At 34.8% G+C, this 12,100-nt stretch overlaps 1 protein-coding gene across 8 annotated transcripts in view; it reads left to right on the top strand.

The window, feature by feature from the left end:
• The window catches only part of LRBA (LPS responsive beige-like anchor protein), a 407,526-nt gene that overhangs the window by 103,318 nt on the left and 292,108 nt on the right, over positions 1-12,100 (top strand). For 6 of the 8 annotated variants that reach the window (XM_068942256.1, XM_068942262.1, XM_068942261.1 and 3 more), the window contains 3 exons: positions 5,543-5,621; positions 5,948-6,081; positions 8,382-8,443. In XM_068942256.1, the coding sequence (XP_068798357.1) occupies positions 5,543-5,621; positions 5,948-6,081; positions 8,382-8,443 (275 nt within the window). The remainder of the gene's footprint in view (positions 1-5,542; positions 5,622-5,947; positions 6,082-8,381; positions 8,444-12,100) is intronic. The other 2 variants (XM_068942260.1, XM_068942257.1) reach the window with 1 other exon arrangement.

The raw sequence follows: 12,100 nt of genomic DNA, 5'->3' as shown, positions 1-12,100 counted from the left end.
TTTGGTTAACGTGGTGCTGTTTGCCACTATCTTGGGTTGTTAGTCTGCTGGAATTGCTATTCCAGTTGTTGCAAGATCCTGGAAACAAATGAACTCCAAGCAAGTGGGAGAAAATAAAGCTTCTTCATGGCCTATGTTGAATCAATCCCTTGTCTCTTATGTGGGGGGCTCCTGAGCAAAGCAGTAGGACTTGCTGGTAATTGTCTGAAGAGGAGGAAATTGGTTGGATTGTTTCTTCCTTGAATTGACTTTTAGGGCTGAGTGTCAGATTTGATGCCGATGGAGATTTTGCACATAAAATGTCCAGGATGGGCTCTTGGGAAGGCAGGACTTGTGGAAGGTGGCAGAGCTATTGTTAATGTCCTAGTGGGATTCCTCCTTCCCCCCCTTTTTTTTTTTTTCCTTATCTCCCTTTTTTGTCTCTTAATTTTCCTTTTAAATGCTTCAATTACTGTTGTAATGTTCTGCAGTGGTGTGAACTTCTTTGACTCCCACCTCATTTTGCAGTTTGCATTCTCACTGTTGTTTTCTGTGATGCTCTGAGTTTCTCTGATTACGTACTTGAAAGATTTCCCATGCCTTTTATAAATGTTTTGCTCAAAGAAATGGAATTTTGAGGCTTCATCTACTATTTAATTTTCAGTTGCTTATTGAAGTGCCATTTTTATAAAGAGAGTATGAAAAGTTTGTTGGAAGCAGGAGTGATTGCATTTTGTCCTTATTGGTCTTCTGATGGTAGAAAACACTGAGAAGTCCCGCTCAATTTCTTTTTTCTGCCTGCTGCCCCTGTTTCTTGTAAGTTACCTGTGAAGTTCTTTGAGCTTCACTCGTTTTTCCTTCTCTGAGGAGGAGGCTTCTCTGAGTCACACAGTGTTGCTAGTAGGATTTCTGTTTCTCTAATTAGAGGCATCTTCTGTTCCCCATAGTGTGAAGTAATAAGCAAGGTCATGTTAAAAGCTGAGGTGAAAAAGGAGATGGGTGTGTGGAAAGAACCTGGAAATAACCATTAACAGGAGAAAAGAAAAAGAATAAGGAGTTTAACTCCTGAGCTGTACTCCTACTTATATGAAAATGTAAATTGTTTCTCCACAGGTTGCTTATTTTGCAAATGATTTTTATAGATAAGTGAACATACCTTGAAGTCTTGCAATAAAATAAGTTAGTGAGAGACAAGATAAAGTAGGAAAAATGAGCGTGAAGTGAGTTATTGTCTGTGCAGAAGTCGTACAAGAAATTAGTTGGAATATAGTAACTATTTCAAAGGAAACTCCAACTTTACAGCTAGGCTAGTTAGCAAAGTCTGAAGATACTTTTCTATCTCAGATATTAGTGATGTGCAATGGAAATGGTTTAAAACTATTGCAGTATAAAAACCTGTTTTTAAACAACTTCTCTTTAGAGAGTACACCATTGTTTCATGAAATCTGGTTTGGTTTAGCCTACAGATGTGTTTATGTAACAGATCCCTTATATTAGCTTGTAAAACCTTTCATTGTAGTCTTTCATTGTACACTTCCAGCCCAGGAAGTGTATTTTTGAATGAGCTCATTATTTTACCAGATACTCCTTTCATAAAGGGCATCAATGTATTTTCATATGTTAGGTCTGTTGTACAAAATTAAGCAGCTACAGTTATTTAATTCAACTCTCTGTTTCTACCTTGTCTTCATCCTCCCAAAGTAAATTCTAGCGTGCGCTGCATGTCTTGCCTGCGTGTATTGTATAAATATATATGCAAAAGGATAAGGGTCTTACAGAAGGAGTTTCTTTAATAATATTTTATTGCTAGAGACATTATTTGTTTAGACCCTTGGGGACCTTGAATAAACAATAAGCTTTCACTGGAAGGGTGCTAGACAGATGATCTATTTGCATTTTCTTTTATGTTCTTGCAAATGTCTGTAAAACTGTCAGTTTGAAGGAGCCAGTTTATCAGTGAAAGGATAAGGAAGAGATAAGTCAGTTTAGTTCCACATGTTTGAAGTAGCTACTGCACTTACCCACATGTGTGTTGTGGATGAAAATATGCTACTAAAGTTTTTTTTTGTTTGTTTGTTTTTTAACCAAATGAACCCCCCCCAACACTTTTGAGTCAAATTCAAAAAAAAAACACTTTCAGAAAACAATTTAAAAGCAAAAATCACTATGCATGTTAATCTCATCTAAAAACCCTGTAATTCTGTGATAAATCTGAGACTCGCCCTTTTTGGTGAAGTATATCTGAGTTTGGAATGTGGACTTAAATGATGATAAGCATGAAGAAGCTTGTGTCATAAACACCCTTATGTCATCTTCAAATGGGATATCAGTTTACAGAGGTACCTGTCCTATGCTATTGTCAAACTCAAATTATCAGTGTTTTTTCTACTATTTTTATATTGAAAAGTTGATTTTAACTTAAAACTTTAAAGTTTTTACATTTACACCTAGTCTCCTTCTGTTATGCACAATTTATTTTTATTTTTCTAAGAAGAAGTCATATCATTATCTGTGTTGTCAGTGATGTCCTTTCCCCTCACCATTTTTGCCAGTGCTATTACTGGGGAGGGGTGAAGGTTACCCAGGACTAACCACATGTCCTTTTATTAGTCTTACAATGGCTATTGTACTCCTTAATTGTCCTAACAAATGTTTCCCCTAAATTTTTTTTGTAATTTTCCTTCAACTATTTTTACTTGTGGCCTTAAAAATTACACTGAATTATTTTCATCTCCATTAATCTTAAAATGGATGCCACTGTGCTGCACTGTGGAAACCTTACGTTTTGCGGATAAAATGATGTTGATTCTACTGTGCGTTTGGTATGGTGGGATTTTAGTTATGTATATTTTTGATGATCTCCTAACATACCCAAAAATTAGTGGATTACCTGTCACAGATTTTATATGTAGTAAAAAGCATGCATGCATTTGTATAACAAGACATTCTGTGTGTTCATTCTACATGTTGAGAGGGCTTTCTTTAATTTGGAGACGTTGGGTGCAATTTCAGTGTTATATTCTGTTGAACTACCCAGTTCAGCATGTACAGATTTTGCCACATGGGCTGTGTGTGCATCTTTAGGCATGTGGACTTTAGAATATTGTCACGTTAGCTAGAGGAACTTGTTTAATAAAAATATGAATACTGAGCTTTAGGCAGAAAGCTGAGAATTCTAGTGAAATTATTTAGATATAAAAGTTATCATGAAAATGGATTAAGGCTTAATCCAACAGGCAGGGGGAAGAGATATTATGCGTATTTAGATGTGAACGTACGTTTATCAAAAAAATAAATGCCAGTAGCCCTCAAGTATCCTACAAATAACGCGAGTCTTTGGAATCTCCAAATCACATAGCTCATTGTTTCCAGTGGGCTTTGTTTTGTTTCTTTGTAAACGAGGTTCTGTTCTAGTTTTCAACACAACATCTGACTGTTTTTCATTTGGGAATACCAAAAATGCTTTTTGGTGGTTTGCTATGAAACTAGATCTTAAAGAAATGGAGTTATATCCATAAATACTCCTTATCAGAAGAAGAGCAATTTAAAAGTTAATATTGAAAATATTTACAGAATCTAGCTATCACCCTAGGAATTTTCAGAAATATATCTTTAATTTGCCTTTATTATGTAAGACTAAATTAGGTAGGAGAGAATGCACAGAAGATGCAGATTCTTCCTTGTTTTGAGATAATGCTTTATTCCTCATTTTTCTGCCACTTATGTTGTATTGCCCACCTAAATTTCTTTCCGACCTTAATATTTTTTGCATTGTCCCATGCAAAAGTCAAAATAAGAGCTTCACAGTAAATTTATGGAAGGCATAAACGAATCACATGCACAAAGACATCTCTTTCCAGTGAGGAAAGAAAAAAAAAGGCGAAACTTCTGACCATTTTGACTGCATTGGTTAAAATTATTAGTTTCAGAAAAGTGGCTATTCTGCCTTTTGAAACAAGATTTGAGAAAAATATTTTTTTCCCCATTCAAAAAATACTTTCTTTTGGGATAGTCTATGTACTAGTGTTTTGGAACAGAAGTTTGAAATTTGACAGGAGAAATAACCTTGGTGCCAGAGATGTGTCCTTTGCCGTCTTTTTACAAATCTTTTGTACTTCAGTCAAGTAGAAAGCCTTTGAGAAGTTGCAGTTGACACATTTTGGTAGATACTTTCAAAATCTTTGAAGCTTATTTCCACAAAGGTTGTATTTCACTGAACTCACTCCAAAGTTTGGGGTGATCAGAAATTTTTTCCATAGCTGTAGTTCCGAGGAGGGTCTTTGCTAAGGTGAATGTGAGATCTGAGAGGATGAAATCCTTTTCTTTTGTGCCTTTTTTTTATGGCTGACTCTTTCCCCACCCCCCTTCTGCAGCAGCATGGGAATCTGAAACTGGTGAGGTGAGAGGAAAGAGAGTAGGACAGGGCCTTAGGCTGGGAAGAGATAGGATTGCAGATGGCCTAGAAGCGGTCATGCTCTTGGGAAATGCACAGAAATCTGTCTGTTAAGATTCATTCCCTTCTACAGTTTGGAATGCAATATAAGATTTGTGAGTTTCACCATTCCTGTCCTGGCAGCAAATATCTGTGAAATCTCTGTCTGTCTTGCCTACCCCCTCCTCATCATTGCTAATATTAAGCCATACTGCAGTAGGAAGTTGTATTTCCCTTTATATGCTGAATAGCAGAGTCTAATATTTACATATTTACAGGTTCCCACCCTGCTGATGAGAGCTGTGTAGTGTCAATTTGACATAACACAATTGCATTTCTGTATGTTTTTGTAAGCCTAGGATATGTAAGTGACCCATTCTTCGCTATCAACCTTTGAATAATTGATGTGGCAAAGTTAATAACTCATAAGTGAGGTTATACCACTGCCATCATGTTAATGATGCTGACAGTGCAATGGAGAATTTGATCATAGCTGTCTTTGTCAGAGTCCCTGTGTGGCAAAAATGTAAACCAGGCTATTGAAAGATATTCACTAGTTATGCATACTGCATCATTTTGATACAAATATGTTTTAATTTGAGACAGAAAATTAAGGGTTTTCTGCTTAAGCTACTTAATGTTGGATAAGTACTTCTAGTAACCAGAAAAGATGTTTTAAAATATTCCCTTAACTTGACACTGTTATTAAACTACAGGAGTGTCAAGTGAGATATTATGCTTCAATATGGCACATGTGTGTGCGTGCATACTCAGTGGTTAAGGGTTAAATTTACTTGGAAAGAATGATAGCCTATAAGGCTAGAAGGTATCACTGCAGTTCAGTCTGACTTCATCCACAATGCAGCCTGCAAGGCTTCCTTGAATTACTTTATATTTGTGCTAGAGCAAAATTTTAAAAGGTTGTTGTGGCACCCCTCCTAAATATGAAAGGAAATGGGTAGGAGTCTTATGGCCAAAAAAAAGGTATAAAGAAGTGAAAGGATTTTCCTAATCTCACATACAATTGAAACTTCTCAGAAATTGAACTTGAGGTTCTAGTTTCTGGTCCAGTTGTCCAACCTCTGGCATGTTTTCTTATATAATGAATTTATTTATTACTTTCTCTTGTAGGGAGGGGATCATCTAATTCAAAATTGCCAACTGTTCCTGCAGTTTCTTCAGTGCCTGAGGATTCTGCTTCAAATATGAGGTAGCTTTTTCAATTGAACATCTGGACAGCTCTGATGCTGCTTATTTTTTGATGATATAGTTGATATTACAATCCACGTTATAATAAAATACTTATTAAGAATGTTGTTTTGTTTATGATCAATACCTCATGGAGCTGTGATATACTGTATGTTACTTTCTGTGCTGCTGGGTCTTGAACCTTCCACAGAATTTGGGAAAATAACATTGACAGAGGGTGATTCCTGACAGTACCTCTCGACCAGCATTGCCAAAAACTACTCTCCTTTCTACAGAATGTCAGCAACTTCCTTCTACTTTTGTTCATCATATGCATCTTTTTATTAGTATTACAGACAGGCTTGAACATGCTTTGGAAAAAGCTGCCCCACTTCTGAGAGAGATTTTTGTGGATTTTGCTCCCTTTCTTTCTCGGACTCTTTTGGGCAGCCATGGGCAGGAGTTGCTGATAGAAGGTACAAGTAAGTTTCCACTTAAATTTTTTTTGATTTTGTGTTGCCTTGGAGACTCGATGTCCATTTTTAATGCTGCCTTCTGACTTCTGCCTCGCAGTATTGTCTACGGTATTTCACTGCCTCCTGTTCCTTCTGCCTTACTTCTCTGCCAGAGGTCATTATTGTTGCCTCCTCATCTTTGCAATTCTTCTTTCTGCCTGTGCTACCTCTTTACTTCCATCTCTTCTGATAGTTTCCACCTTCTCATTATGTGAGGCCAACTGCTGTTGCCTCTTCCTTAGTTTTCCAACTCCTCCAGGAAATTGTCTCATAGAAGCTGATATATGAAATATACCATGTGAAACTTAAAAAGAAAACTCTTTTCTCAGTGACAGGATCAACACTGACACAAAGCTAAATGTAGTGAAGTAAGTATACAGACTGTGTATTTTGGCTGTGATATTTTAACAGTGGGTTCCTTAGGAAGTATGTTAGCAGGGCATATGAATCTGCTTCTCTCTTGCTGGTTTCCCCTTGAAGTGCAGTTAGGCAGGTAAGAAGTTTTTCTCAATACTATCAGAATATATTCTCTGGTACTTCTGAGAAGATGAAGATTCAAGTGCATGACAATAATCATGCTCTGCATGGTGTTGGCTTAAGGTGACTGAGCTGTAGTTGTTTTCTTCCTACTAAAGGGTTTATCCTTTTTTTTTTTTTTAAAAAAAAAAAAAAAAGCTTAGGTATACAATGTGAACATTAGTGGCCTCAATTTTAAAAGTTGCGTTTATTGGAATAGTGTGAATTTAGTAGTGAATGCCAGTTTTTCAGATTTCTCTTAATTTTGCTTATCATATAAACCACTTTGTCCACTGATTTTTAGAGTGAAAATTGCAGGTTTCACCTAGTTACAACAGCGAATTGAATAAGGCTCTGGTCCAGCTTCCAGTACGTGCATGCGCTCATATTTGCTTGACTTGAGCTGGCCACTGGCACAGGCACATAAACAGTATTTGTACTAATAGATGTAGTTGCTTCCTGGGGAATGATTTTTTTTTTTTTTTTAAGATTTTTGAAACTGCTTGTTCCATGGATTAGAATAGGCACCTTATATGTAGTGATGAATATATGGTCAGCATTGTCAGAAACATAGTTAAAGTATCAGACACTGAGAAGTGTTACACAAATGACTGTTGATATAAAAAGCGAGACTTCACTAAACTCCACTGAAATTAAAATTGTTTATTGTAGGAATATAACTTGCTTACCCCTCTTGGTGCTTTAATGGAAAGAAGAATGGACACAATGTCTTCTGTAAGACTGAAAGAGATGGGATTCTACTTTTGATTATGCATGTGGGCATCACTTTAGCTGATAAACATTTTAATATAAACTGCCATGTGAACAAATTTGTTTCATTCTTTTAGTAAGAATAACAGAAAAGAGATTTTTCTGAAAGCTTTATTTGTCAGGGAAGTAAGTATTCTATTTAGTTATATTTTCTATATTTTCTTGTCTAAAAATAATGAAAACAATCTGGCTTCAAAGTATATTAAGTATGATATAGATTATGTACAGAAAGATGAGTAGTTCATAAATTGGATGACAAAAATACAGGAAAATTATTGGCAATATTTGGACAGTTTAGACAAAAATAAACACACAAAACTAATTTTTGGGCCTAACAAAGAGATTAGATATTTTATAGACAAACCCAAAAGAGAATGCAAATTACAAATAATAATAATAGTCAAATTAGTTTATAAGCAATTGAGAATATATAATGGGTTACTGCTTGCACTTCTGCTAAGGTTTAGTGCAGGGTTAAGGGTCAAAGTACTAATAAGAGTGTTTGGGATGTCTGCTGCCATGAAACAAAATGGAAACTTGATTGATAGCTGGGGGCTGAAAGGAGAACGCACAGTGGAGAAAGCAAAGGTCGTAAAGCCATTTCCCTTCTCTGCATATATAATGACCCAATCCTTCAAGAAATAACAAAATGTAGATACAGTGGATTAATACAACATATGTTAACCACACTTCTCATCATTTTGAAATGCAAATATTTATGAAGCTGTGAATAATGGAGGTAATGTTTTACTGCTAGCTGCATCTTTAGATGCAAGGTATGGAATTCATAATCTCCTTTTCACAAACTTTTATTTTGTGCTGATGAAGTACAAAACTGAACTGCAAAAGGTATGAAAATGTTATCTTTCCTTGATAGTCAAGATGCTGCAAATAAAATGTATTGCAATTTAAAATATTTTGTGTTAATAATTGATTACATAAGTATGCACTCAGATATAATAATTTTTTTCCTTTTGTAGGTCTTGTGTGCATGAAATCTAGTAGTTCAGTTGTGGAGTTGGTGATGCTTCTTTGCTCTCAGGTGAGGTTTAAGCAACCAATATTATCTGAAATTGCTGTTAGTGGACACAATAGAAATTACAGTTAAAATTCATTGCTTTAAAATTATGTGTAATGTTTATATAAAAAGATAATATGCAAGGACTTTGATTTAAAAAAAAAAGTGTTTTTTATAGTAATTGTGACTACTCAGTAGGACAGAGAATATACTGAGGGTTTTATGTTACTTTACTGTTGAGCATTTACATAACCTTGATCTTGGTGTGCATGAGTAACTCTGTGCTGTCATTTTTGTAAGAGAAAATAAGATCAATAAAATATTAAGGTTATGGAAACAGATTGATTTCCACACCTTGGCATGCTGAATCCTCTGGGATGAGTGGGATTTTTTCCTTCGTGTAGAGGTTATGAAATGAGTGATAAATGCTTTTGAAACCCTGTCATTCTTAATTCATTTGACAAGTACTAAGAATTTGAGAAAAATGTAGGAAAGCAACCCTGGTTGTCAGCAGTTTGGGACTTTCTACATTCCTAAACGCAAAGCGATTTTAAATATTTAAAAAGCTAAGAACTGCCCATTCCTGTGGTTAGAGAAGAGCCAGAACTGAAGGAACTTTCTTAAAATGGTAATGAAAGAATTGCATTCGCTGTGTCAAGTTTATTGGTTTTCTTGCTTTCTCTTGTGTAATTAAATGGAAGAATGTTTTTACTGAGCCTTTGTTTTGGTGCCTTAAAAATGATACGTTTCTGGTAGTAAATTCCCCTACTTAAAACTTTAAAATAGCTTCTTTTAATGGGAATGGTATTGGTCTAGAGGTCAAGGGTTCTGACCCATTTCAAAACCTTTGACCTTCATTTACAGCCCTTATGGTTTGCTTGCCTGACGAATAAGGATAATGCAAAATTAATGTTTCTTCACATCGATTTATTCATCTTAGTGCCTATATTGCCAAATTTATTTAGACTGTGCTGATAGACGTTTCATGAATACAAATGAAAGAATCATAGGAAGTGTGAAAAATCGATAGTTTGCATTGTCAATAAAGTCCAATAAGAACAATTACTTCTGGAGATTACACCTAATGGATTTTACAATGAACTAGTGAAGAGTAGTTATGTTTTCCAGTGAGCTTATTATTCATGAACGTATTCAGAACTTTGCTCATTTAGTTCTCCATCTTCCTCAGAAAAGATCATATATTTACCCTGAGAGGAACTTAATATTTCCCAGGGAACTTTTGGAGTTTCGAGGTGGTTATTTTGTGTATTCTGAGACTGTAAGTGGACATCGTTTACAGCTTCTAGAATATGAATTTAACACTAATTTAAATTAAAAAGCTTGCTACCAAGAAATCCATATACAATTTTTAATATTCATTCATTAATGTGTTAGAGTAATACTAATTTAAGTGTTAAATATGTGTCTGACAGATTGGTATTATCATATTTAAAATTAGTTTTCTGTATTCTAGCTGCTTATTTCAACAATTAATGGTTTTCTTTTTTGGTAGGGCAATCTAATCTTTTTTAAGATCATGTTGCGCTCTGTACTGTACATCATGTTTTGTTGTGGGAAGTGGAAAGGATAAGGAATAAATGACATGCTCTAATGCATCTATTTGTCATATGTGTCACAGTGCCACTTAATGCTAATCTAATCAAATAGTGATTGCTTAGCAGTGCTAGTTGCAAAAACTGAGGTTATTTTTTGTAAAATAGAAATAAGCCAATAAAGTCATGAAGACCACAACATCTTCTTAAAGTTACACAGCAGCTGTAATTTTTAGTAGAATATGAAAAATGATGTGAGAAATGAATCTAAAATTAGCTCCAGATGTATACAGATTGTTCTGGGGTGATAATTACATTTTTCACTTCGAATTTTCCTAATTCAAAGAGGTCAGCATGGCAATCACAGAAGTGATTTATTTTGTTAAGAAGTGAACTGTCTTTTGCTACATGAAAGCTTGAGAGATATGAAATTGAATTTCAAGCCGACATTTTACAGATACTGGGAGGAGATGGGGTTGAGCTTGATTAGTGTGTTTTTTTTTTTTTTTTTTTTTGGTCCCCTGTCCTCCCCTCTACTAAGATAGGGTAGGAAGTAAAGTGATATCCTTTTGCTAAAATTTTAATTAATTTTTAAGAGGAGATGGAGAGGATGGGGTGCCAAAGATCAAAAGATCAGGTCAAAAACTAGTTTTTAATCACATAAATAATGTGGCATAGTTATAAAGTAAGTATCTGCAAATTTGATTTAAAACGTCACAAATTTGTCAGCCATCATTTTATGAAATTAAAAGATTGCTCTGATTAATATCTTTAGTGTTTTTATGCTAACCCTATTCTGAAAATTTGTTTAAAATACTGTGTGGCGTTGTAAACACTTATATCTTTTAGAAAAAAGAGCTATTTTTTAGATTTGTGACTAGAACATTTTGCTTTCTCAGAAGTGCAAAATGCAATGCCGATGTCTCACAAGTCAATGTTTTATTTCTCATAAAAATATGAAAATAAAACTATTTCTCAGGTGAAGAATAATCAAAGAATATCTTTCTATGAAACTGACATCTGGGTTAATATTTTTTCTTCCTATTATTTCTTTTAAAGTTATTTAGCATATGGAAAATCCCATTGCTTTTGTGCTTTAATTTTGTATTTATATTTTGATACATTGTTTAATGTTTTACACAAGATGAAAAGAGAAACAAGTAATTAGAGATACAGGAAAAAGGCTTTTTCTAAGTCAAAAACTGTTGTGTTTTGATAGACATGCTACATCTTGAGACATGTGTGTCTGTTTGTATACTTATGTTTATATAAATCTATCAAAACATAAAGAAATCCTTCATTTAATATTACTGCAAAGTGTTCCTGCTTATTTGACATTAATATCATTTTTGAAAGAATCGACGTTGCATTCAAGGCCACTTTATAAAAGCGCTGTGTTGCTCATCCTAATTCAGTCTGACACACATTCCAATAACACTACCTCCCTTCTAGGGTTTAAAACTAAATTTATGACTGAGCATTGTGAAGTGCATCATTTAAAAATGGTTTCAACCCAAAACATCTAATAAATAAATAATGTGTATGGCTACTCAGTAGCAGACTTTCCAGACTAGAAATCATTCCATCGGATACTCAACAGTCCACTATCGGAGAGCGCTGTCAGATAAATCTTACAGTAGCTGCATTCATGTCCTGTAAATCACATGTTATTGTCTGAGCCTTCTGCCAGGTCATCTATTCTTTTCCCATTTATCAGAAGTGCATACAGTACACTGAACCTGGAAGCACCATCTAGTCTGGCCTGGCATCCTGTTAGGGTAATTAAACCAGCCAAAAGAGTGAAGCCCTACGACTAATATCCCTTTTAAATGAGTGACGACAGGATATTAAAGATGTGCGTACGATTGTACTATTGTGAGACATATTATTTCTGCATGCTGAAACTATGATGTCATCCCTGAATATAGCGTTTTCGTCTAAAATAATTCTCATTCTGTCTCAAACTCCAAGGAGCATGTATGAATGTGTTCATGTTTACATGAAGTAAATATGCTGTGTGCATCCTCTCATTTTTCAGATGGTTCTTTGAAATATTTTACTGAAGTAGGAAAAACTATCCTCTTCCCTATCTCTTAAGTTTTTTAAAACATTTATCCATTGATCACAT

Source organism: Struthio camelus, chromosome 4 (assembly GCF_040807025.1).
Source record: "Struthio camelus isolate bStrCam1 chromosome 4, bStrCam1.hap1, whole genome shotgun sequence".
Classification (NCBI taxonomy): Eukaryota; Metazoa; Chordata; class Aves; order Struthioniformes; family Struthionidae; genus Struthio; species Struthio camelus.
Note: the sequence above shows the minus strand (reverse complement) of the source record. Positions and strands in the feature narration are given on the sequence as shown.